General features: G+C 42.1%; 7 protein-coding genes across 7 annotated transcripts; 4 read left to right on the forward strand and 3 right to left on the reverse strand.

Moving 5' to 3' along the window:
- Positions 1 to 415: 415 nt before the first annotated feature.
- Positions 416 to 760, reverse strand: Bfra_009800 (putative cupin domain-containing protein; the record flags this gene model as incomplete). Its single annotated transcript, XM_037340138.1, has 1 exon — positions 416 to 760. The coding sequence occupies one exon, from the start codon at positions 758 to 760 to the stop codon at positions 416 to 418; it is 345 nt and encodes a 114-aa protein (XP_037189361.1).
- Positions 761 to 1,459: 699 nt separating this feature from the next.
- Bfra_009801 (putative fad binding domain containing protein) lies at positions 1,460 to 3,583 on the forward strand (the record flags this gene model as incomplete). The annotated part of the gene is made up of 2 exons (XM_037340139.1): positions 1,460 to 1,579; positions 1,634 to 3,583. The coding sequence occupies 2 exons, from the start codon at positions 1,460 to 1,462 to the stop codon at positions 3,581 to 3,583; spliced, it is 2,070 nt and encodes a 689-aa protein (XP_037189362.1).
- A 6,586-nt stretch (positions 3,584 to 10,169) lies between these two features.
- Bfra_009802 (uncharacterized protein) lies at positions 10,170 to 11,850 on the forward strand (the record flags this gene model as incomplete). Its single annotated transcript, XM_037340140.1, has 4 exons — positions 10,170 to 10,257; positions 10,301 to 10,473; positions 10,577 to 11,675; positions 11,783 to 11,850. 4 exons carry the CDS (start codon positions 10,170 to 10,172, stop codon positions 11,848 to 11,850), a joined length of 1,428 nt encoding a protein of 475 aa, XP_037189363.1.
- Positions 11,851 to 14,002: 2,152 nt separating this feature from the next.
- Positions 14,003 to 14,755, reverse strand: Bfra_009803 (putative methionine-r-sulfoxide reductase protein; the record flags this gene model as incomplete). Its single annotated transcript, XM_037340141.1, has 2 exons — positions 14,003 to 14,394; positions 14,518 to 14,755. 2 exons carry the CDS (start codon positions 14,753 to 14,755, stop codon positions 14,003 to 14,005), a joined length of 630 nt encoding a protein of 209 aa, XP_037189364.1.
- Positions 14,756 to 16,491: 1,736 nt separating this feature from the next.
- Bfra_009804 (putative stromal membrane-associated protein) lies at positions 16,492 to 18,244 on the forward strand (the record flags this gene model as incomplete). Its single annotated transcript, XM_037340142.1, has 2 exons — positions 16,492 to 16,609; positions 16,680 to 18,244. 2 exons carry the CDS (start codon positions 16,492 to 16,494, stop codon positions 18,242 to 18,244), a joined length of 1,683 nt encoding a protein of 560 aa, XP_037189365.1.
- Positions 18,245 to 18,795: 551 nt separating this feature from the next.
- Positions 18,796 to 19,185, reverse strand: Bfra_009805 (putative protein transport protein; the record flags this gene model as incomplete). The annotated part of the gene is made up of 2 exons (XM_037340143.1): positions 18,796 to 18,954; positions 19,051 to 19,185. The coding sequence occupies 2 exons, from the start codon at positions 19,183 to 19,185 to the stop codon at positions 18,796 to 18,798; spliced, it is 294 nt and encodes a 97-aa protein (XP_037189366.1).
- Positions 19,186 to 20,021: 836 nt separating this feature from the next.
- Bfra_009806 (putative sh3 domain-containing protein) lies at positions 20,022 to 22,002 on the forward strand (the record flags this gene model as incomplete). The annotated part of the gene is made up of 4 exons (XM_037340144.1): positions 20,022 to 20,064; positions 20,152 to 20,255; positions 20,333 to 21,333; positions 21,427 to 22,002. The coding sequence occupies 4 exons, from the start codon at positions 20,022 to 20,024 to the stop codon at positions 21,488 to 21,490; spliced, it is 1,212 nt and encodes a 403-aa protein (XP_037189367.1). The 3' UTR covers positions 21,491 to 22,002.
- Between the last annotated feature and the right edge of the window lie 5,754 nt (positions 22,003 to 27,756).

The raw sequence follows: 27,756 nt of genomic DNA on the forward strand, positions 1-27,756 counted from the left end.
GATGAAATTGGATGAGAACAACTTCAAAGTCCATTATTGTTTCACAAATCACATATATACACAAGACTGTCATCAGACAGGAGTCTCTTATTTTGAAATCAATGCAATTGAAAACTAAACAATATCCACCGATGATACAGGTATACATAAATGTTTATATTGCAAAGCCTTCAATCATGAACCAGTTATCCCTTCACAAATCTTTAACCACTCTTCCTCACTCCATCCATTCCACCCAAATCCTCCTCCAACTCCTTCCCATCTTCCCCAATAACCGGTTTTGCCTCCGTCAGAACATACAACATCCTTGCCCACTCCGTCTCACTACAGTTCCTCCAAGCATGAGCCGTAGCCCTCTGCACACAAATATCACCTCTCTTCAAGATCCTCTTTTCACCCCCATCCAAAACCAACTCTACTTCCCCTCAATAACCACCCCATAGTCCAGGCTCGTAGTTCTATGCATAGGTGATAAAAGCCCAGGTTCCATATCCACAACTCTGAGGACGGTACCCCCTGGAACAACTAGGCCTGGTGGAGAAGATAGGTAATTCGTGTAGCTGGATATGTCTTTGCTGGAGCTCATTTCTACCGGAAATTCTGATGTGCAGTACCCCAGAAAGAAATTAGCACCTTTCGTGGCGGTCCAGGTAGATTCTGGGGAGAGGGAAGAGGAAATTATGGCTTTGCCTTCACGGTCATGGTCGGTAATATGTCGGGAGATTTTGGGGAGAGGACTAGGCTCTACTGAATTAACCATCTTGGTGATTATGTAGTGCAAATTTCGGTCAAGTATAGTATGTTAAAAAAGAGACTTGGGGACTCAAAGAGTTGAGTATCGGTAAATGTTCGTTGAAATCGTATCGCGATATTACTTCTATAGGGCCAAGGATAGGTAACTGAATGCGTGAATAAGTACCACCTACAGGTAAGATAAATGCCGCAAAGTGGAACAAGATATTCCAAAATAAAATGATTGAATTCCACGGTCAATTCGAGATACTACCCGGATTACGATAGTCTCTCCGTGATTTCTGCATCCGGGTTTAGCAATTGAAGGAATGTCCGCATGTCGCTAGGAGTATGTGGGGCCGAGTGGAGGGTGACGATATAATAGATATAACAACGAAACTACCGGTGGATGCGGGGCCCCAACAACCGGCAGTGAATCGTGATATCCGAGACCATATACAGATATTGATCAGAATTTCTAAATGAGGAGCCAGTTACGCTGCAAGAAATCAAAAGAAGATACCTATATCCCGGCAGGAAAGCCAGAGAGCGAACTTTAACTCGGAGATTGTATGTCCATGAATGAGAACATACATATCTTTAATTGTCTGGTTTCTCGTGGACGCATTGATGACAATCATTGAATCTCACATCTAGCAATACCAAAAAGCAAGTTCACTTACGAAGTGTTTGGATCTCCATACACCATAGGACCTCGAAATTAACGATGACTACTAACGACAACATTAACGACCAATACAAACCTTTAAAGGTATTAATAGCAGGTGGCGGTATTGGAGGACTCTCGGCGGCAATTTTCCTGCGTCAAGCAGGACACATTGTGGAAGTGTGTAAAAGTCCCTGAATTTTACCCAAGATACCGAGACTAACTAGTAGATAGATCTTTGAACAGTCTCGCTTCGCATCTGAAACTGGTGCAGCAATACACATTCCAAGTAATGTGAATGGCCTCTTGAGAAGATTTGGCATGATACCAGAGGATCATGGGGCAAATCAGACAGAGTGGGTATCGGAGTATCGGCCAGACGGAGAATTGGTATTTTCCAGAGATGTGAGAGGTCTATCAAAGGTCTATCCATACCCTTGGCAATTGATACACCGAGTAGACCTTCATAATGCACTTAAAGACATTGCTACTTCTAAAAAAGGCAAAGGAATGCCGGCAGCTCTGCATACTCGAAGCAGAGTTGCGTCTGTTGATGTTGAAACTCCTTCTTTAACTTTGGACGATGGATCTACGCACACGGGCGATTTCATAATCGCTGCAGATGGCATCCATTCAAAGATCAGAGCTTTACTGCTGAAGGATCTTCCACCCCCAGAGTCATCTGGAACCAACGCTTTCAGATTCTTAATTCCAATCGACGAGATTCGAGCAGATCCTAAGACAGCACATTTCGTTGAGAAGTCTGGACAGTTGCTTCTACTATACGGAAAAGATCGAAGAATAGTTGCGTATCCATGTAGGAACAATACTTTGTTGAATTTTGTGGCAATGCATCCGGAAGAAGAAACGGAAGCAAGTTCAGAAGAGTGGAGTCAAAGCGCATCGAAAGATACCCTTTTGAATTGTTACACTTCATATACAGATGATGTTCAAGCTCTGTTAGCCAAAGTTTCGCCTGAAGATATCAAACTCTGGAGTTTACTGGATCACGAGGAAATGGGGAGAGAGAATTGGGTTCACGGAAAAGTGGCACTGCTCGGAGATGCCGCTCATGGATTTCTCCCACACCAAGGACAAGGCGGTGCTCAGGCAATAGAAGATAGCGCGGCAATTGGTGCTTTGTTTCCATTGGGTACTCGATCGTCCGATATCCAGCAACGTTTGAAGCTTTACGTTCAAGCCAGATACGATCGTGCTACACTCGTACAAGATTTCACTCGCCAAGCTGCATTTGAGACTCCTCGTGGAAAACATGGAGGTAAGGTTATAGATCCCATGCAATTTATGCAAACAAACTTATCACATGATGCTTACGATCATGCGCATGGAATTTTGATTCGGTATTTGAACGAAAACGCTCTGTATCGAAGAATGCCAATGTCTTTTGGGCCTAGCCCAGGTCCAAGGCAAGATCTCAACGGAATAAAACGAAATCCCTTGAAGGCAACATACAAAACAAGTTACATCACCTTCAAAACATACAAGAGCTATCTATTAACTCTTTTGCCATCCGATGATTTCCAAATCACTACAGAGGGTATGTGGGCAACTGCCACATTCTCTGTCACACGCTTGGATAATTTGGAGTGGCTCGGGGGTCGGGGGTACTCAATGCTGGGGTTTTATGTTCATGATATCGTACATAAGAGTTCCTCAGACAGCCATTCTGGTAATTCAACTGAACTGAAAGGTGATTTCCTGCCAGTTCTCTTCGAAAATATGGCCGATCCAATCATCACTGGCCGAGAGGAGTTAGGGTTTTCGAAGGTGTTTGCGACATTGGATGAAAAAGCTAGCTCGGAATCGTCGTTCATATTGAGTGCTTGTTGGGAAGGTACCGAATTTTGTAGCCTAACCTTGAATGATTTGGAGGAGGCTCCAGATGCTGAGTCTGCTCTATGCAGTCCGGTTTTGCACTACAAGGCCATCCCATCAAGTATGAAAAAGGGACAAGATGCGGAGTACGCAACAACTTATCCTTCAATACCGACGGCTGAAGGAGAAAGGAGATGGAAGGCTGGGAAGGCGGAAATTGTATTCACGGATCTGGAAAATGGGGAACTGGAGATGGCGTTCCCAACTCTGGCTAACATAATCAAGGGATTGAGGGGTGTCAAAGTAGTGGAGATCATTAGATCGGGAATACAAGCTTCAGCGTCTTAGCTCAATCTGTTGTTTTTAGTTTTTTCATGTTATTTTCATCGGAGTTTTGTACTGCTTGCTTGTAGGGTGTGAGAGACTCAACGGGATCTTCTACAAAATTCATTCCATTACCGCAATCATAGTATTCTCTCGTATGCACCAGCTCTGAATAACGCTGTGGATCATCTGAGATTTTTGAGTGAGTAAATCAAACTACAGAAAATACGTCCCAATCGCTGCTGCAAGACGCTCGATTTGTTCGTTTGAAAAAGAGTATAACACAGCTATAACAGCAATTCTACAATACACTGTATCATTAGCCTTAAGAGCTAAAATATTCAAACTATTGACTGTCAGTGATTATATAAGTCTGAGTAGATGAGCATGAAGTTGAGTAGAGATTAGCGTCGGACTTATTTACATTATTAAATTCAAAGTTATCCTTCACCTAGAAATGGAGTAGAAGGTATAGTTATCACCTCTTGAGTTTATAGAATACTATATCTAGGTCGTTGTTCAAAGTCTAAATATACGAGAAGATATTGTATTTCTGTTCTATAGCAACTTCACAGATCAACTGACTGCCTTTGAGAGCCCGTGGATACCGTTTTTAATAACACCGTCATGGATTTTAGTAATCCAAAGGTCTTCCATCATAATTCAATTCATTATACACAAGTAAACACCACTTTTATTGTGTATAATCTTTACCTCCGTGTACCCAGCTTTCTGAAGCAATGCGTAATATTCCCACCATGCCTTGTACAGCATGACAATCTAGCGGCAGATTAGCATCCCAGAGTTACCCCGAACTCTTTTCGGCCCTCTATCAGAAGCGTGATCTGAACGCCTTATGTTGCACATCTGAGATGTGGGTTTCTATTTAAAGAACTCGAAGCTTGCTTGGGGGATTATTTCTACTCGTTGGCTAGCACTTCATTGGAAGCTAGATATACCAAATTTTATGCGTGTCATTTGATAGCCTAATGTTGCATGTCTAAATCAGGCTCTCTATCTATACAGCGGCTAAGTGGCCTGTGCGATTATGACTTGAACTTCCCATGTTACATATATAAATGAGATCCCACATGAAGAGGAGCGAAGAAAGACGCCTTTGTTGCACGGAATATCCTCTAAATGTCACTTGAACTGAAGGCCTGATTCTATAAATTGAATTGAGGTTCATCGCGTATATCGCAGACTGTCCTGAGAATGTAATTTAAACTTCTAGGTTTGTCCCATTTAGATAAGAAGCCCGAGTCAGGATCTTAGTGTATGCCAAATGAAACGTCATTGAGTCCCCTATGTTGCATATCTGGATAAGAGATAACATATCCATGGCACGATTGAATTCACTATGTTGCATGTCTGGATAAGAGATCAAAGATCGATGGCACGATAGAGTTTTGATCGCCATTGAAGTGATACAATACAGTTTAGTTGATTTCATCATGGTAACAATAAACCAAATGTATCATTACATAATTCATACATGGAAGATGAGAAATGATTCGACATGGATCCATCCAATCCATTCACTAGCCAAAAGCGAAGAAGCATGGATGAGTTAGGTCGATCATTACGAGTAAAAGTCTTTCAACCAGAGAGTTGAGCTGGATACAACGTAGAGTCTGCATATTCAAGGAAGAGCCCAATATGTCGACACCAACGCAGGGCATCCATGATTTGATAACCAGCTCCTTTACTTTGAGTGACGAACTTTAGATAATCTTAAATTCTTTCCTCGCAATCCATACAAGCAAAAGTTTAGACAATAGGAAAATAATAATTCACCACATATGAAAGCTTTCAATTTTTGATAACGCGAGCATGTTTCAAACAGTGATAGATAATTCAAACGCATTTTGTCATTTCATCGAGGCCTAATGCCTCAAATAATCGTGCTGATTTAAAATCCTCTATTTCTCGATTGCACCTCGAACTATGGAATCATAATTACCGCATACTCAGGATTCATTACGTCACTAGGTGACAACGGACGCTGGCTACCGTAGCCCAGATTTTATTGTAGGATGTTCATACTTAGACATTTAACTTTCGCTTATTTTAAGCGGGCCCACCGAGATACCTTGGGCAATAGTTCTGTCGCTGAGTTAAGCAAGATTGCAATGATGCAAGATCGCTGCCATCACCGGGTATGAATCTCCTCATGAAATTAAACCAATCATCACTGCCATGCGATATTCACGTCTGCTAGTTGTCTTATCAGGCGTTCCTTCAAGACTCGAGGGACTAATAATAGGAGTATTCTGAACGAAATTTCGACAAGATTTGACACCTGTCCTCATTATAATAGAGCAATTGAAGAAATTTTACGCGTCTGAAAGAAGGCTTAAAGAAAGAAAATTATAGTAGAATTTACTTGCCGCTCTGATCGTCTACTTCGCATCAATCACACTTATTCTAGCAAATGTCCTGTCCGTTTTGTTGCATGTCTGAATCCACCTGTCAAAAGATTAGAGAGTCAGATAACTTCATGTTTTATTTCTAGCTCGCCATATCTGGCCTATCAAATTTCAAGTAAAGATAAAAAGACATTATGTTGCAAATCTGAGTCCACCTGTCAAAAAAATAGAAAGTCAACTAACTTCCCGTCCACTATCTCGCACCTATCAAATTCTAGATTGAGTCATTTACAGTCTGTTTTTGCATATCTGAATCCACCTGTCAAAAAAAAGAGACCCGACTAAATATTAGCTCATAATTTTGCACTTATCAAGTTCTGCGTAAAGCTATCACAGTCTGCCGTTGCAGGTCTGAATCCACCTGTCACAAATAGACCGAAGGTAAAACTTTAGTTCACTACCTTTCACTTATCAAATGCTAGATAGGTGGAATACAATCTCTTGTTGCATATCTGAAAACAAATTTCTATAAATAACTTCAGAATTCCACGGTTGTGTCATGCAGTCTAGAACCACTTGTAGATCTAAAGAAGTCTAGATACATATTTGGTTAATAGAAAGATTACTAGTCTATCTTGCTCTTCATAGACAGACTACTTCCTACCAATCAAATCCTGAAAAGAGAGGTAAATGTTTCTTGTTGCATATCTGGAATAATATTTCTATAAATAAATTTAAACCTCTATGGTCATGTCATACATTCTAGAGTCATGATCTGAAGAATTTTGTGTACAGATCTGGCTAATGAGAAGATTACTAGCATCTATCTTGCTCCTTACTGACTACTCTACCAATCACACTCTCGAGAGAGGGAGGGAATTGCGATTTGTTGCATATCTGAAATAATATTTCTATAAATACCTTGACTAATTGAGAGATATCTCATCATAGTACGTTATATAGATGAAAAATCTACGGAAACACTCTTACGTTTGTGGTTAGATGTCGCTTTGAGCTGAACACTTGCTGACAGGCATACCCAAGAGTGCTATCGTCTTTCTTTAATTTGGAAAACAAGACATTCCGTCTACATTAAGTAATGCCATTCAATTTGAGATTTACCTCTTCATAACCACATAGGGCAAGGTCACATGAAATTCAATCTATCATTCAATGGCTGACGAAGCATAAATCATATAGTAGCAGACTACTTTTCTTTTGTGAGTCTTACTACATTTCAAATATTCAAGCTTTTCGCTACGTTCCATGAACTCCATGTATTCAAGAGAGTTTTAGGCTCTCCAAATCATAATCGTAGGATATATTATCATGCGGGCCATGAATATTGTATTAAAGCTTTGCTTCCCTCCTGGCACTAAATGGATCGTGACTCCTGTGAGATTTTTGGAAAATAGAGACAGGAATTCTTCGAATGGTAATCGTTGTAGTTCTGGGTCAACTGAGAATTTTCGTATCTCTTTAGGGGGCATATGCGCGATTATAGGGACTAATACTTCATTGCGGTAAAAACATTGCTTCCTAAATGCAACAGCTGGCTAAACCTAGTTGAGACAATTCCAGAGCGGCAGCTGATTCAAGGTGCCTCAAAGAATCTCATCAGATTGGTTTCTATGTTCACTTGTTGACTATCAGGCTTCTAACCTCAACATTTGATATGTAATGTGTGTAAAGCTGAATGAAATATCGCTTGATGGAGACACAATCGTACAGCAGTATGAAGAGAATGCTGTTCTATAGAATTCAACTCATGAACTAGCATCCCTCACTTTTTTCGCCTTGCTGCAGGTATAAATAGGTGTAGATACATATTACTTCCTTTCATGCTTAATCACAGGCTTACAGATGCTCATACCAGTCATGCACCTTGAGACGAACTCGTTCAACACACAGCACAAAATTATTGGCATTGAAAATTTTGGAATTAGAAATGAATCTTGGCATCTATTTGATCATCAGATAGTCTAAACAGCAATTTCATCAATCCGTCTTCTTCCAGTGTTTGTTTCCTTGCTGGTACACTTGCTTGATAAATTGTGAGTCTGAATAAGTGTCCCCACATTTTAGTACAAGTACGCATGTGAATTTTGAGAAGGATAACACTGTGTCGGTGTCTTCGTTGATGTAACTACCTGTGGTATTTCTCTACTACACCAGAAATACTTGTATCTCTTTATAATGGAAACAAGCCAGCAACGATGTCGTTACATATTTGGACGCTGCGAAAATTTTATCTCGAAATTATGAGGTTAGAAAATAATACTACATCCGACATGTTCATTGCTAGTATTTCTCGGAACGGTCTTACTGCCTTTTCGTGTTTGAGCAATGTTGTACATCGCAACTTCCTTGGCCAGTCGTTGTTAACTAACTGCCAGTAAAAATATTGAGAGATATCGGTTTAGGCTCACTGTATGATTGGCTGGTATGGGTTTTCGTTTCCGAATTTATCAAAAATGGCGACGACTGCAAAATCTGTTCACATCCTGTGCTAGATAGGCAAGAGCGTTTCCTAACGACGTACTTCGTCTTGAACGGCTCAACGGTGCTTCAAGGCCAACCTTACTGTGTATATCCTAGTTGATAGCGAGTACAGTTTTAGAATATGTGTCCACATCGATTTCAATATTCAATTTTGCCTCAAATATCTATCTTGATTGAAAACCAAACGCAATATATATTTGGATGAAAGACAGTTTTTAGTAGTTGTAGAGTAGAATGACTTTTTTTCTGTCTCTATGAAGGTACCTGTGCAAGTATTACTTGATTTCATCTACTTCCGAACCATTTATTACTCAATTCACAGCGCTATTACAACCTCGTGTAACCCGAGATCTGGTTTCTACGTGACGAGGGAAATATAATGATTTGATCCATCAACAGCCCTTTGTGTCACACATGATTGGCATTTACTGACGCCGAGGAATACTTTGGGATGCGAAATGGGATCATGGGAAGTCTATGGTGAAGTAACACAGTCAAGATACAAATCAATAAATGAGATTTCATTTGATTCCACACTATTCCAGAGAAGCAAAACAAGTTGAGAATAACATTTTCACAGCTTACTGGTAATTAAAACTCCAGTACAGAATGGAAAGAGTGATTGCCTTATTTTATAGCACCCACCAATGACTATGGCGCCTCTCTATCAAAGCTTAGAAAGAATCAATTTATTAAAAACAGTACAATTAGTCGGTGGGTATTTCTCTTGTGACTAATAACAAACGGTGAATGATGAATAAATCCGGCTTCTCATTGGAAGATGCGATGTACTAAGTAAGCTTGTAGTGGTAGTGTTGTACTAGTTTATCGCTTGAGTAGAGTCTAGTTCCCCAATATTCCATTCTGAAATCTTGAAATGTATAGTCAAAACTGCACATCTCTTCATGAAGAGATTAGAAAATAATAATATGGTAACAAGGGTGATATGGATGATTACAATGTACTCAATTAATTTTCTCCTCGTTTTTGAATCACAAAATTTGACCCAGAGTTGAAGAAATTCATCCTGTTCTTGGCGTGGAAAGTGCATTGGGTTTAAAGGTCGCCGTACTAAGCGAGAAGATGGGGGGGGAGCTCAATTGTAGGATAAACAACATTGATGACTTAGTACTGAATTGAAACTTAAATTTCGAAGGTCAACCAAAGTCGTGCCCAATGGGAATAAAGTTGAAATTCTTTCAAGCATATTATATTTCAGATGACCCGCGCATTGAATTGAAAACGAAGACTCAGCAAAGTCTCGAGCCCCCAAATTCTCCCACCCCTGCACACTTTCTATTCCTAATCGTACAAAATAGACATATTTGGTATCACCCTATCAGTAAATCATCACTTCTCATACCTTGAACTCGACAAACACTAGAAGAGCGATGAAACTCGAAGTAGGTACGGTCACATTACTTGATGCACATCTGCTCCTTCCCTCTTTGGACTAGACTTCCTCCAATGTTCAAGGTGAACGTAGGGATGACAGATCCTTAAACTAACTCATTACATTAGGAGCTACCAGAGCACATCAAGAGAAAGCTTCCGCACAATTGTTCACCATCATCATCATCATCACCATCCCCTGCAAACAAACAAACACAAAACTTTCTCGTTCAAAAAGAAAAAGACATCACAACGCATAAAGCTTCAAGAAACACAACACAATTGAACAGTTACAAATAACACTCAAAGCGACAGTCAAACACAAGAAGAATTTGCACCTCGACAAGATGGCCGATCAAAAAATGATTCAGCGCTGCCAACTGAGCAGCGCCGCGAATTGCTTTCTCAACTCTCACCGCAAAAATGACAATGCTAGTAAGTTTCTTATCCAATAGTGTGGCAATCACTAATTCTCCAGAATTCCTTTCAATGAGTAATCCTACAGCGCCTTATTACGATGGTAACAATTGGAAATCGGCTGTTTCTGTTGCGACGGAGCTCGAGCGGCATAGCTATTCTGCGGTTACGGATTGTCGGCGCGTCATGGCGCAGATAGATGACTCGTTTAAGAGAATAGATCTTGGTTATGGAGTAAGTCATATCTGCATATCTCTGTCGATTTGAGCTTTCGTCGCGACGATAGAAGGGGTGGAAAGGCCTAACGATCAGACAAAACAAACTGACGAGTTACTAGACGGCAAAGAAGGTAGATCCTACACCCGAAGCGCGGAAACTCATACAACGAGGCTCTGCCAGAGCTACCACTATCCGTGCACACTTGCAGACACCATTCGTTTTAAATCCCACCCCAAATCGCGTTTCCAAATGGCCTAGCCGCTATGAAAATTCTCACCTCTCCGAGCACACTGGCAGGTTGGGGATACCGGCTGATCGTGATCGTAGAGACATGCATTGGAGCGGGGAACGTTTGAATATCATAAGAGCAAGCGCTGACAACAAGGGACACAAAAATCAACGATATTCCCCACTGGATTACTATGGTACTATATTACACTACATGTATAGTCCCAATCGTCCTGGTGAAAATGTGCTTGTTCTAAATGCGATGGCTCTACATTGGTGGGATAAAGTACCAGACACTATGGAAGGAATCAATAATGAACTCTCCAATGGAATAGAGAATAAGAAGAAGGAGAAAGCCGGAAAAAGCTTGTCCAAGCTGGAAGGTATTTTTCGACGTAATCAGCTCAAGAGAAAACGAATTGTTGCAGCCGATAAAGGTGCAAAGAAAGCACAGAGAATGGCCAATCGTCACAGAGAATTCAAGAAGTCCGAGTTCCTCCGGGAGCAGATTGAGCGGTTCGAATATGTAAAGGAAAGAGGAGGAGATGGTTATTTGGAAGTTAACCATCATTTGAGTGCGGTGCCCGGATACATGTATCATGAGTTTAAAAGTGAGCGTCTGCTGGGCACAGGATTGTGGAACGGGATTGGACCTGGTAATGGAGCCAGACGTGAACGCCTAGGTTCTGTATGGCGTCAACATGACCTTCATGGTGTGTATAGCTCGTTGAGGATGGTGAGTAATGCTAGTAGCGACTTTCAAGAAAAGTACGTCACGAAAGCTACTTATGGTCCATCAACTTCGATACATACAGTAGATGACTGGGCCGAACCAATGGAGGAAGAGTCGGATCCAGATGACATATATTCAGACGAGACAGAATTAGATGAGACATCTTTAGGCGAGACACATTTCGCGACAAATTCCAATGAGTGTGAAATAGCGGAGGATGAGTCAATAGAAGATTATAAGATGAAAACGAGAGCGGGTATGAGCAATAAGAGGTTCCTAATTTCGCAGAAAGACAACGACTCGGCTAGAGGCAGAAAATTTCCAAGGTTGTTCTCGACACAACACTCAATTCTTATTCCCCAGAAATGATCTGGACGGCGTCCCATCAATATGGGTTGTATATGAAGCCAAGTCGAGTCTTCACCGAATGAGGTTTATCTATCGCTTTCGTCCAGATTTTGCGGATTCGTTTTCACAGATATCCTGGAATATATCTTTCAAGAACTTGTTCCGTCATTCGAAGCATATCTCGGAATTAGGATTTCTTCCGTCGCCATTTTTTAATATATCGTCTCTTCAAGTTGAACAGCAAAATTCTTCGCGTATCAGAAAGACATATATACTACGACTATTATCGCATATCGCACACCTCCGCCTCCTATAATTCGAATAAACCCGAGAAATGTCGAACAGAAGAATGGAAACTCACACCCCGATATCTCACAGATACAACCGAAGCATGGTTTGAATCTTTTAAGGTCGATGCAGTACATATAATGAAGTCCAAGCTTGATGCGACTCATTTCTTGATTCCGTTCGATTCCCGAATCTTGGACATCAAGACATCTATCTGCCCAAGACGAAGAAATGTCAAAGACCGGCAATGATACATAATATAGCTTTCGAGTAGTCCCTTCGGACATCAACATTCGAAACTGTCGAGTTCCCAAATTGGTATATGACAAAGACTTTCAAATTTTGGCCAGCTTAACAGAGGGTCTCAGCATAGCTCCTTGGGCTCATTTCCCATGGCATTGGCTCAGCGGATTCTCTGTGGCCACGCACTCAGATTTTTGTCAAGATTATCGGCCGACAAGTTTTGGATATCGAATGATACAATACAGATGTATCAAATAGCCAAAAGAATACAGACAGATGCTCAATGCTCAACGCCGTTTTCGAACTCGGGCGATTGTTAAAAGCTCTTTGTTTCTTAAAGTGGCTTTTCTTTCTAGCATTGTCAACCTTACGACTATTTGTCACGAGTCTAATTCATATTGTCTCCGGGAGTATCGACACTCGAGATGTCGACGGATGGAGCGTTACTCCGGCCCATAGCAACAAGACAGATGATATGCTCAGTGACGCTTTCTTCTGATATACTTGAATAATTGGAAAACTCCTCAGAGCTTGCTTCCACCTTTAGAATTCCAATTGAGAGAGAAAGACGAAAAAATCGAGCAAGGTCTGATTTGAGAGTCTGATGTTTTTGTTGTGAAAACAGAGACCGGGCACAAAGACTCAAGTCTCGCGGCTTTCAGGATATAGAACGATGTTGGTATCATTTAATCCGCTTGATAGCCGCACTCTAATCACCTTTGGAAATTAACAATTTATTTTCAAAATAGCTATCTTTGAATGTATAAGAGATATAATTTGGAAGTCATCGCCAAAGAAGTTAGAAGAGAGCTCTTGTCACGAGGCGCCGATGCAAAAAGGTATCAACTGTCTTACCATTTTCTTTTGTATATTATTGATTATGTGTTGGAAAATATTCGCAGAATCTAAAGGGAGGAGACTTGAAAGAGAGATAATCGAGTTAGAATGTCGGGAGAGGTTAGAATTTGATATTTTACAGGATCTATCAAGCGAGGAGGGCTTTTAACAGATCTTGCCATTTTCCTTTGCCAATAGGCGTTTATGTATTTGGAAACTATAGCAATGAGAATACTTCAATAATAGGTGGCGGAATTTTGTTTAGTGATAATAAATGTATGAGTGAGGTGAATAAAGGTGAGATCGAAGTATCGAAGTCGTCTAACGACATGGTGATTGCAAGCTAAGTTGAGCTGATGATATTGGGATCGTGATAGCGCTCGATAATGTAATCTAGGTACATATGGGTTGATTGATGGCCGGGATGCAAGGTGAGCCTGAATGGTATGGGAGGCGACAAGAAGCTAATGGGTCCGGATAAGTTATAACCTCATCGAAGATGAAACAAGTGTTGAATACAAATTGATTCCGTTGGTAGAAAAGGAAAGAAAACGAGTGAGTATGAAGTGAACGATCTGTAAATCACACTGCTCAAAACGGACAGTGAAGGAACAGCAAGCATGTAAGAGCAAAACAACCCGGCATCAACTAAGATAACCGGCAACGATCAAAATAAATTTATAACAGAACGCAATTCATTCTGTAGGATATTTGTTTCTGTTCCCAAGGTCTGATCCACTAACTATCAATACAGGTAGCGCTTGCTATTTCATTATTCATCTTTCGCATCGGTATCATACAATTCCTCCCCGATCGGCTTCGTCGCTCCACTATCATCTCCCCCGGGTATCATACAACACTTCCATATCAAACTTTGCTCTCCCCGGTATTCTTCGCGTCATCCACGATTTTGTCTTCCGGGGCAAACTTCATGCTCACACTATTGACACAGTGTCTCTCATCCGTCGGTGTCTTATAGCCTTCACCTTTAAACACATGTCCCAAATGGCCGCCACAATTCGAACATACGATTTCGGTTCGCTCCATTCCTAGAGTACTATCCGTATGTCTAGTTACAGCTCCAGGAATGTTGTCAAAATAGGCGGGCCATCCACATCCAGACTTGAATTTGTGTGAAGCTTTGTATAGAGGGGCATCGCAGCCGGCGCATGTGTAGACACCAGAGTCGGGCATGTGTTTGTCGTATTTGCCGACATACGGAGCTTCGGTGCCTTGTTTACGGAGGACTCGGAATTGTTCTGAAGAGGGTTAGATGAGGTTTGTGGATCAATTTTGCATATATCGAGGGAGGAAGAAAGGAATGGTAGGAGAGAGTCGGGGTAGACTGGGTGGATGGCAAAGAGCGAGAAGGGAAACTTTACCTTTTGAAAGAACAGCTTGCCATTCTTCGTCTGTCTTTTGCACTGGATAAGACATTTGCTGAGAGCTTGAAGTACCAAAGAAAGATGATAGAAATGGGATGGTTGGCATTGATCTCAGGACAGTTCCTCGAGTGATGGGTTGAAGGGCTTTGTATTGTGTTGCTGGGAGGCGAGAAAGGGTATAATTGCTGATTGTATAGAAGGTACGAACGAGAGTTGGAAACGTTGGGATACGCATGAAGGATATTTATAATACTTTTGAGGATATATTTGATATTGGGGTATGACAAATTGGGGGATGTGTAAAAGTGCAGTGTGCAGGGGGAGCTCAGTCTTATGTGGAATCATTGCTTTGTACGCCTGCGGGGTTGAACGCCACCATGACGGATTCTTAGCGAAGAACCATCACCGAGAAATTTCACGGTCACCGGTGTTTTGGCAAGGATTGTACTTGGGACTATGGATTGATTGCATCATGCATGCCGAAATCATTAGAAATTTTTAGAGGATGATGAACTTTGTTGATATGAGGTTAATGAAGAAACTACTAGTCTGGTAATGTGGAAACAACATTTCTAGCAGACTGGGCTCATGTGCTCAACCTGCAGCAGCACATCCTGACTTCAGCTCAAACCATACACAAGGAATCAGCATGGAATCATTCTTCTGCTGTTGACTTCACATACATGCACGGGCAGCTATACAGGATTATTCTGGGGGCGAAGTTGTTTGTTCTCATTAGATGTTATGTTGGAATCAAGACTTGATGTTCGTGAATACGCGATGCGATATGATATGAAGATAGTGTTATACACTGAATCATTGTCAGGTTTAGTCAGAGTTATTAGCAAGAGAATAGAAGAATCTAGAGCTACTATTATTACTAGTCGATAACTCTATCTTCATTGCGATCGGATAAATGGAGGGAATATCATAAGAGATATCAATCCCCAGAACAAGGTATGGAGGGAACATTTTGAAGTCCAGACGTTATAGCTAATAAGTAGGGTGTTTGTCAAGCTCTGTCGTCAACGTGATATTGGATATGAAATATACAAATGGTTAAGTTCTATATTATATTTATCTTTGACACCCCCCTTGAAGATGCTCTTCAACAACGCATCCACAAACTCTAGTCTAACAGAAAACTTGATGCAAGTTCACCATGATTAGTTTTTTGGGGGGAAAATTCTCTCTAGTCCATTTCCCCACGGTGAACTATGTAAAACGCTAGAAGATCGAGCTGATAGAGGGATCAATAACTTGGAAGTGATTGATTGATCTGTCAATAATTCTAGGAGTTTTCCCGCCCTCCTCCTTCTCCTCCTCCTCCCACTAGATGCTTGTTAGGTGATAGGCCAACGATAACTCTGCATACCTAGATAGATAGATGTTTGAAAGGTCGAGTGTCGTACGGGAAAGTGTCAAGTATACCATGTAGATTACTACAGTAGCCACAAATCAAGAACCGTATTTCATATCTAGGATGCATTACTGAGGTCTCTCCAGCTACCTAAGTGCAATTCCTTCTAGGTATGAATCAATGGCACTATCCAACGAAGCCTTCCGAGGGCGTGAATCGACTCTCTCAAAGTGGACAAAGTGATTAGCATAACATGACTACCTACAACCCACCACCGTAATATATTAAGATCCAATCATTCAATTGTCCGATTGCCCAAATCGTTCCAAACCGTTCCAAACCGTACCAATCTTGGGCCTCTCTCGGTAACGTTATAATGACTTTGTTTAGTGGGGACGCAAGGCCGAGCGAGCTGTTCAGGCCTGTGCTGCGCTTTGTGTGGAATCAAGAAAGCTCCTTTCAGAAACATTTCACTCTATTCCTCAGGACACGCGACATAATCTTCCAAATCATTACATACAATCATTGTAATCGAGATTCTTTGCCAAAGGAGTATTCAATTTCGTTTTCATTACATTACACTTCACTTCACTTAATTTAATTTCGCCAGGATGTCGCGCAGGCCAGCAAATCCTCAGGCTGAGCGTATTGCGCAGAACACCCAAACGATAAAGAGTCTTTTGAAACTCGAGTGTAATAAAGTCTGTTGCGATTGCAAAAGGAATAAACGTAGGTTCTATCCATATGCTTCCATCCATTGTATGAAGTCAAGAGCTGATTATTCACTCTAATCTGTTAGATCCAAGATGGGCAAGCTGGAATTTGGGGGTATTCATGTGTATAAGATGTTCCGGAATACACCGTGGCATGGGAACTCACATCAGCCGAGTGAAATCCGTTGATTTGGATTCATGGACAGACGAGCAGGTACAAAGCGTATTGAAATGGGGAAATGCCAGAGCAAACAAATATTGGGAAGCAAAGTTAGCCCCAGGCCACGTACCATCCGAAGCCAAAATCGAGAACTTTATCAGAACAAAATACGATTCGAAGCGATGGGTTATGGATGGACCAATTCCGGATCCCTCAACTCTGGACGTCGACGGAGACGATGATATACCCCTTGGACTTGTCAAGGAGAAGCACAACCTCGAGAGATCAACATCACAAAAGACCGCCCCACCTAGTCAAGCCCCTGCCCCGATCAGCGCCCCTCCTCAACAGGATCTCTTTGGTGATGATTTCGGACCACCTCCGAGAGCGAGTACTGCCGGTCCGGTACCTGCGAGACCTCCACCAAAGTCAGAGCCGGCTCCCCCAAAGCAAACAAAACCGGCGGATTCCCTCTTGGGCTTGGACTTCTTCGGAACTGAGGCTGCTCCTCCTAGTCGACCATCGAGTACCACACCTGCTCCAGGCACTCAGTCAAGACCTGATTTGAAACAATCGATTCTATCACTTTATGCATCCGCTCCTCGTCCTCAAGCGCAACAACAGACATCGCAAATTTCACATGCATCATCGGGATCTTTTGGTGGCATGCAAGCGGCACCTCAACAATCGCCACAGCGTTCTACATTTGGAGGTATGAACGATGCATTCAGCAGCCTAAGTTTCTCAAATGCAACATCTCCTCCAGCTAAGACCTCGGCTTTCTCCAACTTGGGTAACCTCTCCAGCCACCGATCTACAGGTTCTGGAGCTCAAATTTCTTCTCCGCCCCTTAGTGGTGGCGGATTCTTTGATTCAAAGCCAAAAGCAGCCGCTGCGCCTTCTCAAGTATCTCGTACGTTCAGCTCCACAAGCGGATTTGGAGCTTTTGACTCGGCACCAGGGCAATCACCAGCTCCGCAGTCCACAAATGCAAGTTCCTCATTAGGAGATCTATTCGACTTCTCCACTCCTGCTGTACAAAATGTTTCACCACCTAAACAAACACTCGCTTCGCCACCTGCTCAATCGTCAGTCTTCAATCTTTCAAGCCCTACGGCAACTGCACAAAAATCTCCGCCAGCAGCACCTGCTATGAGCAGCGCTTGGGGCAACACTGATGCATGGGGTTCAAGTGATGCTTGGGGTAGCTCTGCCAAAACTAGTCCATCACTCACAAAAGCCGCACCACCTCAAACTAACGCTGGGGATTTTGGTAGCTGGGGAGGTCTATCAAGTCAAAGCATAGTACCAGGTACTGGAGGTAGTTTTAATACAATGGCTAGTGCTCCAAAGGTGACAGCAGATGATGATTTTGGAGGGTGGAGTAGTGCGGCCCCTGCGCCGGCTTCGAATGCGACTTCCGGAGCTGGGAAGCCTGCTGGAGGTTTCTCATCGGGTGGTGAGGATTTATTCTCTAATGTATGGGAGTGAGGATATTGAAGGATACAGTACGATGTGAAGTGGGAGATGAGGGCAAGAGCTTGCGGGATATATGAACATGGACGGATGGATGGAAAATGACATGAACATAGATATCCCATAAATGACAGATAATTCAAGGCGCAATTTAAATTTGATGCGTTTCTATACAATTCTCGCGTATATTCATTTCACCCCTGAAAGCAACAACCAACCATGCTACGAAACATCGCCATGTATCCTGATCCGTTCAACCGTGATAGTATATGCAACCAATAACGCCCATTACAATGCCACAGCCGCAGTTTAATACATCTGCCCATGTCCTGCCCATACATATGATACAATGCCTTCCTTTCGTGCTTAGTCTTAGTCTCAGTCTCAGTTTCTTCCCGTCGTTCCCATTTCCCTCTCCAAGCACTATTGAGTTTGTACACTCAATTCCAGATACGTTGCCATTCTTGCGCTGCATCCTACAAGTTCAAAAATCGACCTTGCCTCTGCCTTCCAGGTTTGTTCTTCAATCTCCCCTTTTCCATCATGTAAAGCTTCCGGCCCCTCATCTAAACAAACAATCCCCATAAGAACCACAAAACCATCACGCACCCAATGATCATCCCGCTAAGTTTCAATATGGCGACTTTATTTCCGGAGGAGGCCATACGGCCTAGGCGTGAAGCAGATCCTTTGAGGGAGGAAGACATGCTGGAGAAGGTATCGGACTATTCGTGGAACACATTAATCTTTATTTGGTGTATATGCGGATAGTAGAATGCAAGAAGAAGAAGAGTGGAAGAGGAAGAGACGGGAATACATACAGTATTATCAATAACATCTTGCGCTCTAGCATTATCATATATATCCACCGTAACGCCTCTCAAGGCCGACACTTTTGCGGATAGTTCATTGAGACGAGAATTGTTTTGACGTTCGCGCTCGTATGCATCCGACATTTTGAATGGCAGATTTGTGTTTCTAGGGGTAGGAAAGTATTGGGTAGAGCAGATGATGAGGTGAGGTTCTAAGACTATGATGTCTGTGTTTCAAGACTCGTAGGTTTCGGTGGATGGGAAGATGGATGGATGGCTTTCTTTGTCTGTGAGAGTTGATACCCAGTTGATTGTTCGTGGTTTCTTAATTGTATAGTGCGATTAATTCTCGTGTGACAAGTATCTAGTTTTGGAAGTGACATTTACTTGAGTTAATTCATGCAATTCGTAAAGCGTAATGAGTGTATCCTAGATAATCTTGTCGCAACCATGTTCATTTGTGATTAACCCAAAAAGGTCCAAGGCTGAGGCTGATTTGACACAGCCACAAGCTCGGCTCTCATTCCGTCCGACAGGTGATCATTTATTAAGTACGAACTGTTAGTTCAATTAATTGCGCGCAAGCTTAGAATTCCACGACGTCAACGGCTCCAATCCGATTATTTTCGCCCGCATACAAAGATTGAGGTTTAGAACCTTGATCGGATTGTTCGGAACATTTTTATTGAATTTCTCAGAATTCGCAAGATCAGATATAAGAACAGACATATTCTTGTATCCCTAATTAAAACATACTTGGAGTTTGAAGTGATTTCACACTTACAGGATAAGGCGATAGTAAAACACCCCACACTTTGTCACCGAACATCCCACACTTGCTTCCTAGTTCGCGAACGCAAGGAGATACATACATAGATAGTACCTACCTATCTAGACAAACGGACCGACAGAATAGCTTCGCGCAAATTCATTACAACCATCGTTCACAGATCTACCTCACATAGGTATAATTCTTCAATATGCCTTTAGGAATCAATAATCCGCTTCCTTCGTCTATGGCGTGTAAGTTATTCCATTTTGTCAATCGGCCGACATAAGATCGTTCGATTGCCGGTAGAACATCTAAGCTGACATCGATTCTTTTACCAGCGGAATGCAAAAAGTGTGGAAAGATTTTGTCCTCATTTATTGATCCACGACAAGCTTTCGGACCAGATAAGATTATTCCACCACATGTTCTCGCGCAAGCAAAGGTTTATCCTCCCTCCATTATATTCCTTCCCAGCCACCAATTTCCCGAACCTCTCACTAACGCTTTTCTCACAACTAGGGCCTCGCAATCGTTACAGTTCTTAAAGCTGGTTTTATCGGTTCCGGTCGTTACGGAAATGGTGTCGTTATAGCTCGTCTTTCCGATGGTTCTTGGTCCGCACCCTCAGCAATTGGTATCGGTGGCGGCGGAGTGGGTGGACAAATTGGTTTTGAGCTTACAGATTTCGTTTTCATTCTTAATGACGCTGCAGCCGTGCGCACCTTCTCTCAAGCTGGTTCTCTTACATTGGGTGGAAATGTCAGTATTGCCGCTGGACCAATAGGACGAAATGCCGAGGCAGCCGGAGCTGCCAGTATGAAGGGTGTAGCTGGTGTTTTCAGCTATTCCAAAACCAAGGGACTTTTTGCCGGTGTCAGTCTCGAGGGAAGTGCCATTATCGAGCGAAGGGATGCGAATGAGAAATTATATGGAAGGAGATTCACAGCCGCTGAATTACTTGGAGGCGCAGTCCGAGCACCACCAGCAGCACAACCTCTTATGAATGTGTTGAATTCGAGAGCTTTCGCGGGCCAGAATCCCGATGATGGAATTTATAATGACAGCCCTGTTTATGACGAACGACACGATGATGTAGTTTGGGAAGGTAGAAGAGGAAGTGCATTTGGAGAAGGTACACAAAGAGATCGAGGCGCAAGTTTAGGACACAGTGACGATTATGTCAACCCGAACCGACCTCAAAGAGCAAGTACATGGGCCGATGATATTTACGACAGGCCAACCAATGGAAGCAGGGCTAGATCTGGTAGCGGATTTGACGATGACTATGTGTATTCTGATGCTCCCCGTGCACCTCCAAGTCAATTTGGTGGTAGTGGAAAACCAGGACCAGGTAGACCTGCTGCGCCAAAACCGAAATTCCAACCAAAGACAGCTAGTTTGAGAAGCAATGAGGCGGTTGCGCAATTTACGTTTGATGCAGATCAACCAGGAGATTTGGGATTCAAGAAGGGAGATGTTATTATGGTAACAAAGAAGACTGAGAGTACTGAAGATTGGTGGTATGTTTATGTTTATTTTTTACTCTTGGAAGAGTTTCCTGGGATTCTCGGGCTAGGAAAGGGACAGTTGAGGCTAACTTGTTGTTTGAATAGGACTGGTACCCTCAACGGACGATCAGGCATTTTTCCTTCGAATTATGTCAAAATGAGGGAGTAAATTTTGTCAATGAAACACGGGCGAGAATCATTCCCTACTCAAATCCGCATTTTTACACACTATCAACCTCTACCGCCGGAACAACACTCTCGAGTCGTTTCTGGCATATAGTTGTTTTCGTATTCTACATTATGGGAGTTTTCGGAGGTTTCATTTGCATTTCCTAGATGTTTTATACTCATCTCTATATCTATCTGTTCTGCTAGCGAATCCATTTTTATCTTCTTTGACCTTTTTCATTTCTCATACCTTTCATGTCCTTTGGGAAGTACATGGTTTGTGGATAGAGCTTGGGCTCAGGCTTTAGGATGCTGATGAAGAATTTGCGAAACAAAGAGTACGGCGAAGGAAATTCCTTGGTACATAGTGATGAGGAGAATTATGGGTAAGAAATTGAATGTGGATATAGGGATGAAAAGATGAATTGGAGAAGAGCTTTTTTGGTATGGAACGGTTGGTTTGATTGGGGTTAGCGAAATATGAATAAAAGTGGTAATTATATGATGTTTTGTAAATCATTGATATGTGAAGATGTGAGCCAAGATTGTCTGGGGATTATTAAAGGTCAGTAGCTGGGTTTGTGGGAATATCTTCTTCATTTTTTCAAGTGAACACTACATCTTGGTAACAAGTGGGATAATGTGATTCCAACTTTGGGTTTGGAGCGCGATTGGGTGATTCACACATTCTATGTTATATGTTCATCATTCACTATTTCCCTCAAAATTTGGCTAATCGAGTGATCTGTCCACAAACCCCTCCTCCTTCTTCTGTCCTAATGCCTTTCCTCTCGCGGTTATATAAGCCCCTATCTTGGGCTGTTTGTAGAGGGTAAGTTGTGAAAACAAAGTTTCTTTGGACTTAACAGGCTGGTGGGGTGGTGGGCGAGTGAGCTGTTTGGGGGGTGGGAATGGTGGTATTTTGCTGGGTAGGTATGGGCTATGGATTTGAAGATGGGACGGTGAAGGGGAGGGGGAGGGTTTTCGTCTGGTGATTTGGGGGTGTGAGGGTTGGTGACGGTAGTGACAATAAGAAGAGCGACAACAAGGATAATGACAATAAAAAGAGCGACAGCGACGATGATTCCAATCTCTACAAAACATACCTCCCTCCCTCCCTCCCTTCCTCCCTCCCTCTTCCAATATCTCAATATGCAATTTGTCTGGCTTGTGAATTCTAAGTTGATCCAAAGGCCCAGTAGCGCATACTATCTCCGAGCTGTGCTCGTTAAGGAATGTGGATACTTTGGTAATGGTGGGGTATCGAGGGACTATATATAGGTATGAGAATCTGGAAGTTGGGAGTTGGGATGTGCTGTGTTGGAGGCGGGTGGTGAGTTTCTTCGGGGGTTCTGAGGGGCAGGTATCATGTGGTGCTATTCCCTGGGACTCTTGGATTGCCACCGGTAGGTTAGGATTAAATATTTCGGTGCTCTGCCTATTTTCCCCCAGGGACCTTGTGTGGTTCAAAGGGTATGTAAAAAGCACTTTCCATAAGATAACAACCCGTCAAAAGACTTCAAACTGTTGAAAACATGGACCATATGCAGTGTGCGGGTCGGTAAGTAAGTGTATATATGTATGTGTGCAAATCATTGTGCGAATTTGATACGGGCGTTTTCGGTGTGGTATCAAAGGGGAATCTCGGTAGGAGTAAGATTTCTTGGGTTCGGCGATGGGGAAGGGGAAGGGGAAGAATGTTTGGTGGATAGTGGATGGATGATAGTGCTTTGAGATTTTTGGCAGTGATAGGGGAGTAGTACGACAGTGATCGAATTCCTATCAGCTAGGCAGATAAAATGACAACCGCCAAGCTTTTTCAGGGACAGGGAAATGTTACTCACTTCAAGCTCGTGGATGTGTATCGCGCACTCGAGAAATCTTTACAGGTGTGCTACGTGTTCTTCTTTGTGTGGTCTTCTCTTGATGTTGTATAGATCGATAAGATTTCGATCTTGTACACAAGAGAGAGGTTTATACTGAAAGGATCGAATTTTTGACTGTAGTATTCTCTTGAGCTTACCTGTTTCGCGGGCGGGTTTACTGGGCGTTTGTGTGATTCGCTCTTGGAATGGGGAGAGGGGAAAGGGGGCGAGTTGGGGTTTTGAGTTGAGATTTGCTATCTATATAAGCTCTACTTGATAGATTTCTATCTTGAACTTTAGATTTTCCAAATCGAAGCGCAAAATCCAAGCACGAGGGTTACTTTTGCCGCATTTGTATCGGTGAACCTGGGGGGTTTCGGGAAACTTGCGATTACTTGATGAAAATTGAAGGTAAATGAGTGTAGTAGATGACAACATTGTTGATTAGATTGACAGTAGAAGGATAAGAGATGAAACGCCAGTGAGTTGTTGTGAGACAAGTCTCGAAAATCTCTCTCTCAGAGTCCTCTGGGATGTGCACTCAGCTATTTTTTGTTGCTGGAAATACACATCCACGCCGCGTACTTAGCTGGCTCCTCGGTATTATTTTCCTCGATTACTAGATTCTTGCTCTTCTTGTATGATATTTACAAAATATTTATACACGCGTCTGGCCAATGTCAAAGTTTGAAGTGGAGGGTATTCGCTCATTCCCTATTCTGTCATCTTCCAGAACAATGGTCATTAGTGATATGCATATACTAAGGAAACTTCTCAGCCGCACTGTTTACCTGTATTATCATACCTACCCCTCATTAGCAAAGGCTCGAGGCGGAGGCTAAACTCGTTCAAGCTAGGGTACACTAGGTGGAGAGCTCTCGTCCTTCACTACAGGTCTTTATAAGAATAGATCTTTGCGTGGATTGAACTGAAGTCAAGATAGTTATCTTGAACTACTAGGCTTCATGTGGTGGGAGAGACTTGACTGGCAAGTCTGTCAATATGCAACGCTATAATGCTGCTTGTGCTTTTGGCTAGTAAATCAGAGGCAAGTTTCGATGTCAAGAGCATAGTTGATACTCAAATATTAGAGACATCAATACATTTGCAAGTGGTGGTAATTATGCGCAGTGACAACGGATGTAGTAGAGCAAAGTGATAGTTCGAGGCAAAGAGATGGGATTCCAAAACTCATCGCTTCAAAGTTTACCATAGAAATGCTCAAGGCAAAAAATCAAGAAGCGCGTTTCTGCCTCATCTCTTGCAAGCTTTCCCTCTATCTGGCTTAGATTGTAGAGATCTCTGCGTCTTATGTAGTAGCTAAGTTCTCTCTTCTGTTGCCCTAGCATGAGGATGGTTGGGCGTTCATGAATCAACACAGTGGATTTTCGAAAGTGGGAAGTTGGGTCATATAATGAATCCTCAATTCGATTGAATCATTAAAAGTTAATCATCTCTAAGATCTGAATCATACGTAGCCGATCCAAGATTTCCAAGTACCTTGACAGTTTCCGCGATGGCTGTCGTGGAATATTTGTGCTTTTGATAGGAATATGTTTAAATAGACAACAAACCCCCCATTCTTCAAGTCTCATCTCGTTGATGACTCTGCGAAAATTGCATTCAATAAGTGGGTTTGGCGAGAAATTCGTGGAATACCACTGGTCTTCTGAGTTTTTATATGCACTTAGATGTATCTTCTATCCAGTGTTCACCAAGTATCTCCATTCTCTCTTCCTGGGATTTACTTGGAAGGTAGATTGGCCATAGTGATAGGGGTTAGGGAGAAAGTAGTTTTAAGCCTAATGGGCGGAATGAGATATTCCCCTATACAACAACCTGAGTGATCAATTTCACTGAGCTTGATGCAGTGCGTCTGGTAACGTGAGTGGACTCAGAGTATCCCATCCCTTAGCCAAGTGACCAGATACAAGATTTGGATACTTGAAATTCCATGAAATTCAATGTTATGACATCATCTGAATGAATCTAACGATTCGGACGGATTAAAAGATTCAATTACCTCATATTGAACTATAGTCTGAACTATCGGACGTCTCAAGTAGGTTAATCGGGCAAAATAAATGAGAAGAAGAGAGGAGCTAGTAGTGACACAGTGTGAATTTTACATGAGGATGCGAGACTATAAACTTCAACATTTCGGTATCTCTTTCATAGTAGCTCGAACTTCACAAGGACGTTGAGGTCCCATCTTGCGCTTTGTCTTGGGTCTACGTCGAATTTTTGCTCATTTTTATGAACTTGTGGGCATCGGATAGCTTTATATATACTAAGATTGACTTCATTCCTCTGTACGTGATGACGCAATCATCGTTCCTCATTTTTCTGATCTAATTATATAAACGCTTCTTCTTACATAAACAAAAATTCCTCTCCACACTATTTTAAGGATCATCCTGGTGTATGGTGCCCGTTTCTATCAAGTAATTGAATAATGCATCGATAGATCCTTCGATGACGACTCTCTCAAGCTACCTGTGAATTTATCAGTGCTTTCAATTATCAGTTTTGTCTCAAATATCGAACAATTTTGATGATTGCTATTATTCAAAAAGAACACTGTCCAAGATGAAAATGTAGAAAGGTATTAGACGAGACCATGACACTTTTCAGCCTTGGGAGTTCCGTTCGCGCATATGTAGGAAGTTGGATGCATGTGTCACCAGAGTTTTGATCAAGTTGTGCGGGATCATATTGATAGGTAGGTATGTTTCCTGAGTCATTTCTCTATGATCTGATGATGCATCCAGAAGTTTGAATGGATACGTGACAGCAGCTAGAGGAGTAACGACAATCATCCAATACAAAACATAAAACTCTAGACAAGGAATCACGAGAAGTAATACGTCAATTTTCCTGAAGATTTCACCTGATCACGAAACATATTTGATGACAGTTCGCGAAGTTGATGGGCAGACTAGAGAAGATCAAAGTTGACAGCTCTTTGTTCAGTGTTGTAGGTACATATGTTCACAGGATAGGCAAGTATATATCCAATGCTCTCGGATTCTAGCAGCTATTATTCACTACCATATCACTATCTACTCATTCAGATTCGCACTAAACCTTGAATGATATCATCTCCAGTTCTTCCCCTTCTTTACCCTTCTCTCAATGTGCTAATTTTCTCCGCAATCTCAATTTGATTCACCTAATCCAGATGTCCACTCACATAATAATCACCAATATCATCTGTATCCAATATCAAGAACTAGGTACAATATCACCGACGAAGACAAACTAGACACGAGAAGTGAACAACCTCAAAGTCAATTCCTTATAGGGGAACAAAGGCAGACGGGTGCCTTGACGCGGCCAGTCACTTGGCCCTGGTTCGAAACGATTGAAGATGGAGAAGAGGTCATCAAAAATGAAATCATGGAATACTATAATTATGGGTTGGGCTCTTGGTAGTAACCAAATTGCTCAGATGGACGATATTATTATGGCTGATATGACATCAGACTGCGTGATCTCGTAGACTGGGCAGAAAAAGTCTGTATAACCTCAGACAATCCGAAACACCCAACTCAACCAGGAAAATTAAGTCCTCCCAAAACTTCCGGCGCAGGGAAAGTTGATGTGTAAGATGAACATGAGGGGTAAAAGCTGAGATAGTTGTTAACCCTCCTTAGAGGGAGAGGGTCCAGCCTTATTTTGAAAAATCGCTTCTAAGTTCGATATTGATAACAATAATAATGAATCAATAGCAGTAACAATCAGTAGAGACAGTAAGAGACCCAGCAGACAAGTGGTGAAGGACGATTTTTTAGAAAAAATTCCTGCCGGCATACCTCACCCGGGACAAACAATCAGCGAAGTACTAACAGCACTTTCATTCTAGCTCATGCCATATCTCATTTAATTTGATCAGGTTTCAAGCGCTGCTATGCTTTGTGAAGCCTTCGAGATGGTTGATTTATATATCTAACATTTGAAGTTCAATAGCACCGTACCCCCTATCAAAAACACCGCATTTACCTTAATTTCGACCTCAAACGCCATTTCCTTGAATCACAGAGAAGCTGCCCACTTGATAATAGCTATCCCAATTCTCCGCTTGCATTTACATATCCCATATGTACTGGATCAGAGTGAATGGTTGCTATCTAAGACTAAGCCCCTCGAATTTTCCATTCCCATATTTATATAAGGGACAGACACAAGCACACTACTTCTCATGCCCAAGAAAACATAACCACGGCAAACGCCATGCTGAGAAAGAGTAGCGGAGCGATTCCAGATAGCTACTCTGTTGGTTGGATCAATGAGATACCATCAGATTCCACATATGTTCCTTAAGAATTCAAAGATCTGATCTGATGTATATGATCTTACGATGAAGAACAGTCATATTTACCTAACGACAATAAATATTCCA

This window comes from Botrytis fragariae (genome assembly GCF_013461495.1).
Source record: "Botrytis fragariae strain BVB16 chromosome Unknown tig00000163, whole genome shotgun sequence".
Taxonomy (NCBI): domain Eukaryota; kingdom Fungi; phylum Ascomycota; class Leotiomycetes; order Helotiales; family Sclerotiniaceae; genus Botrytis; species Botrytis fragariae.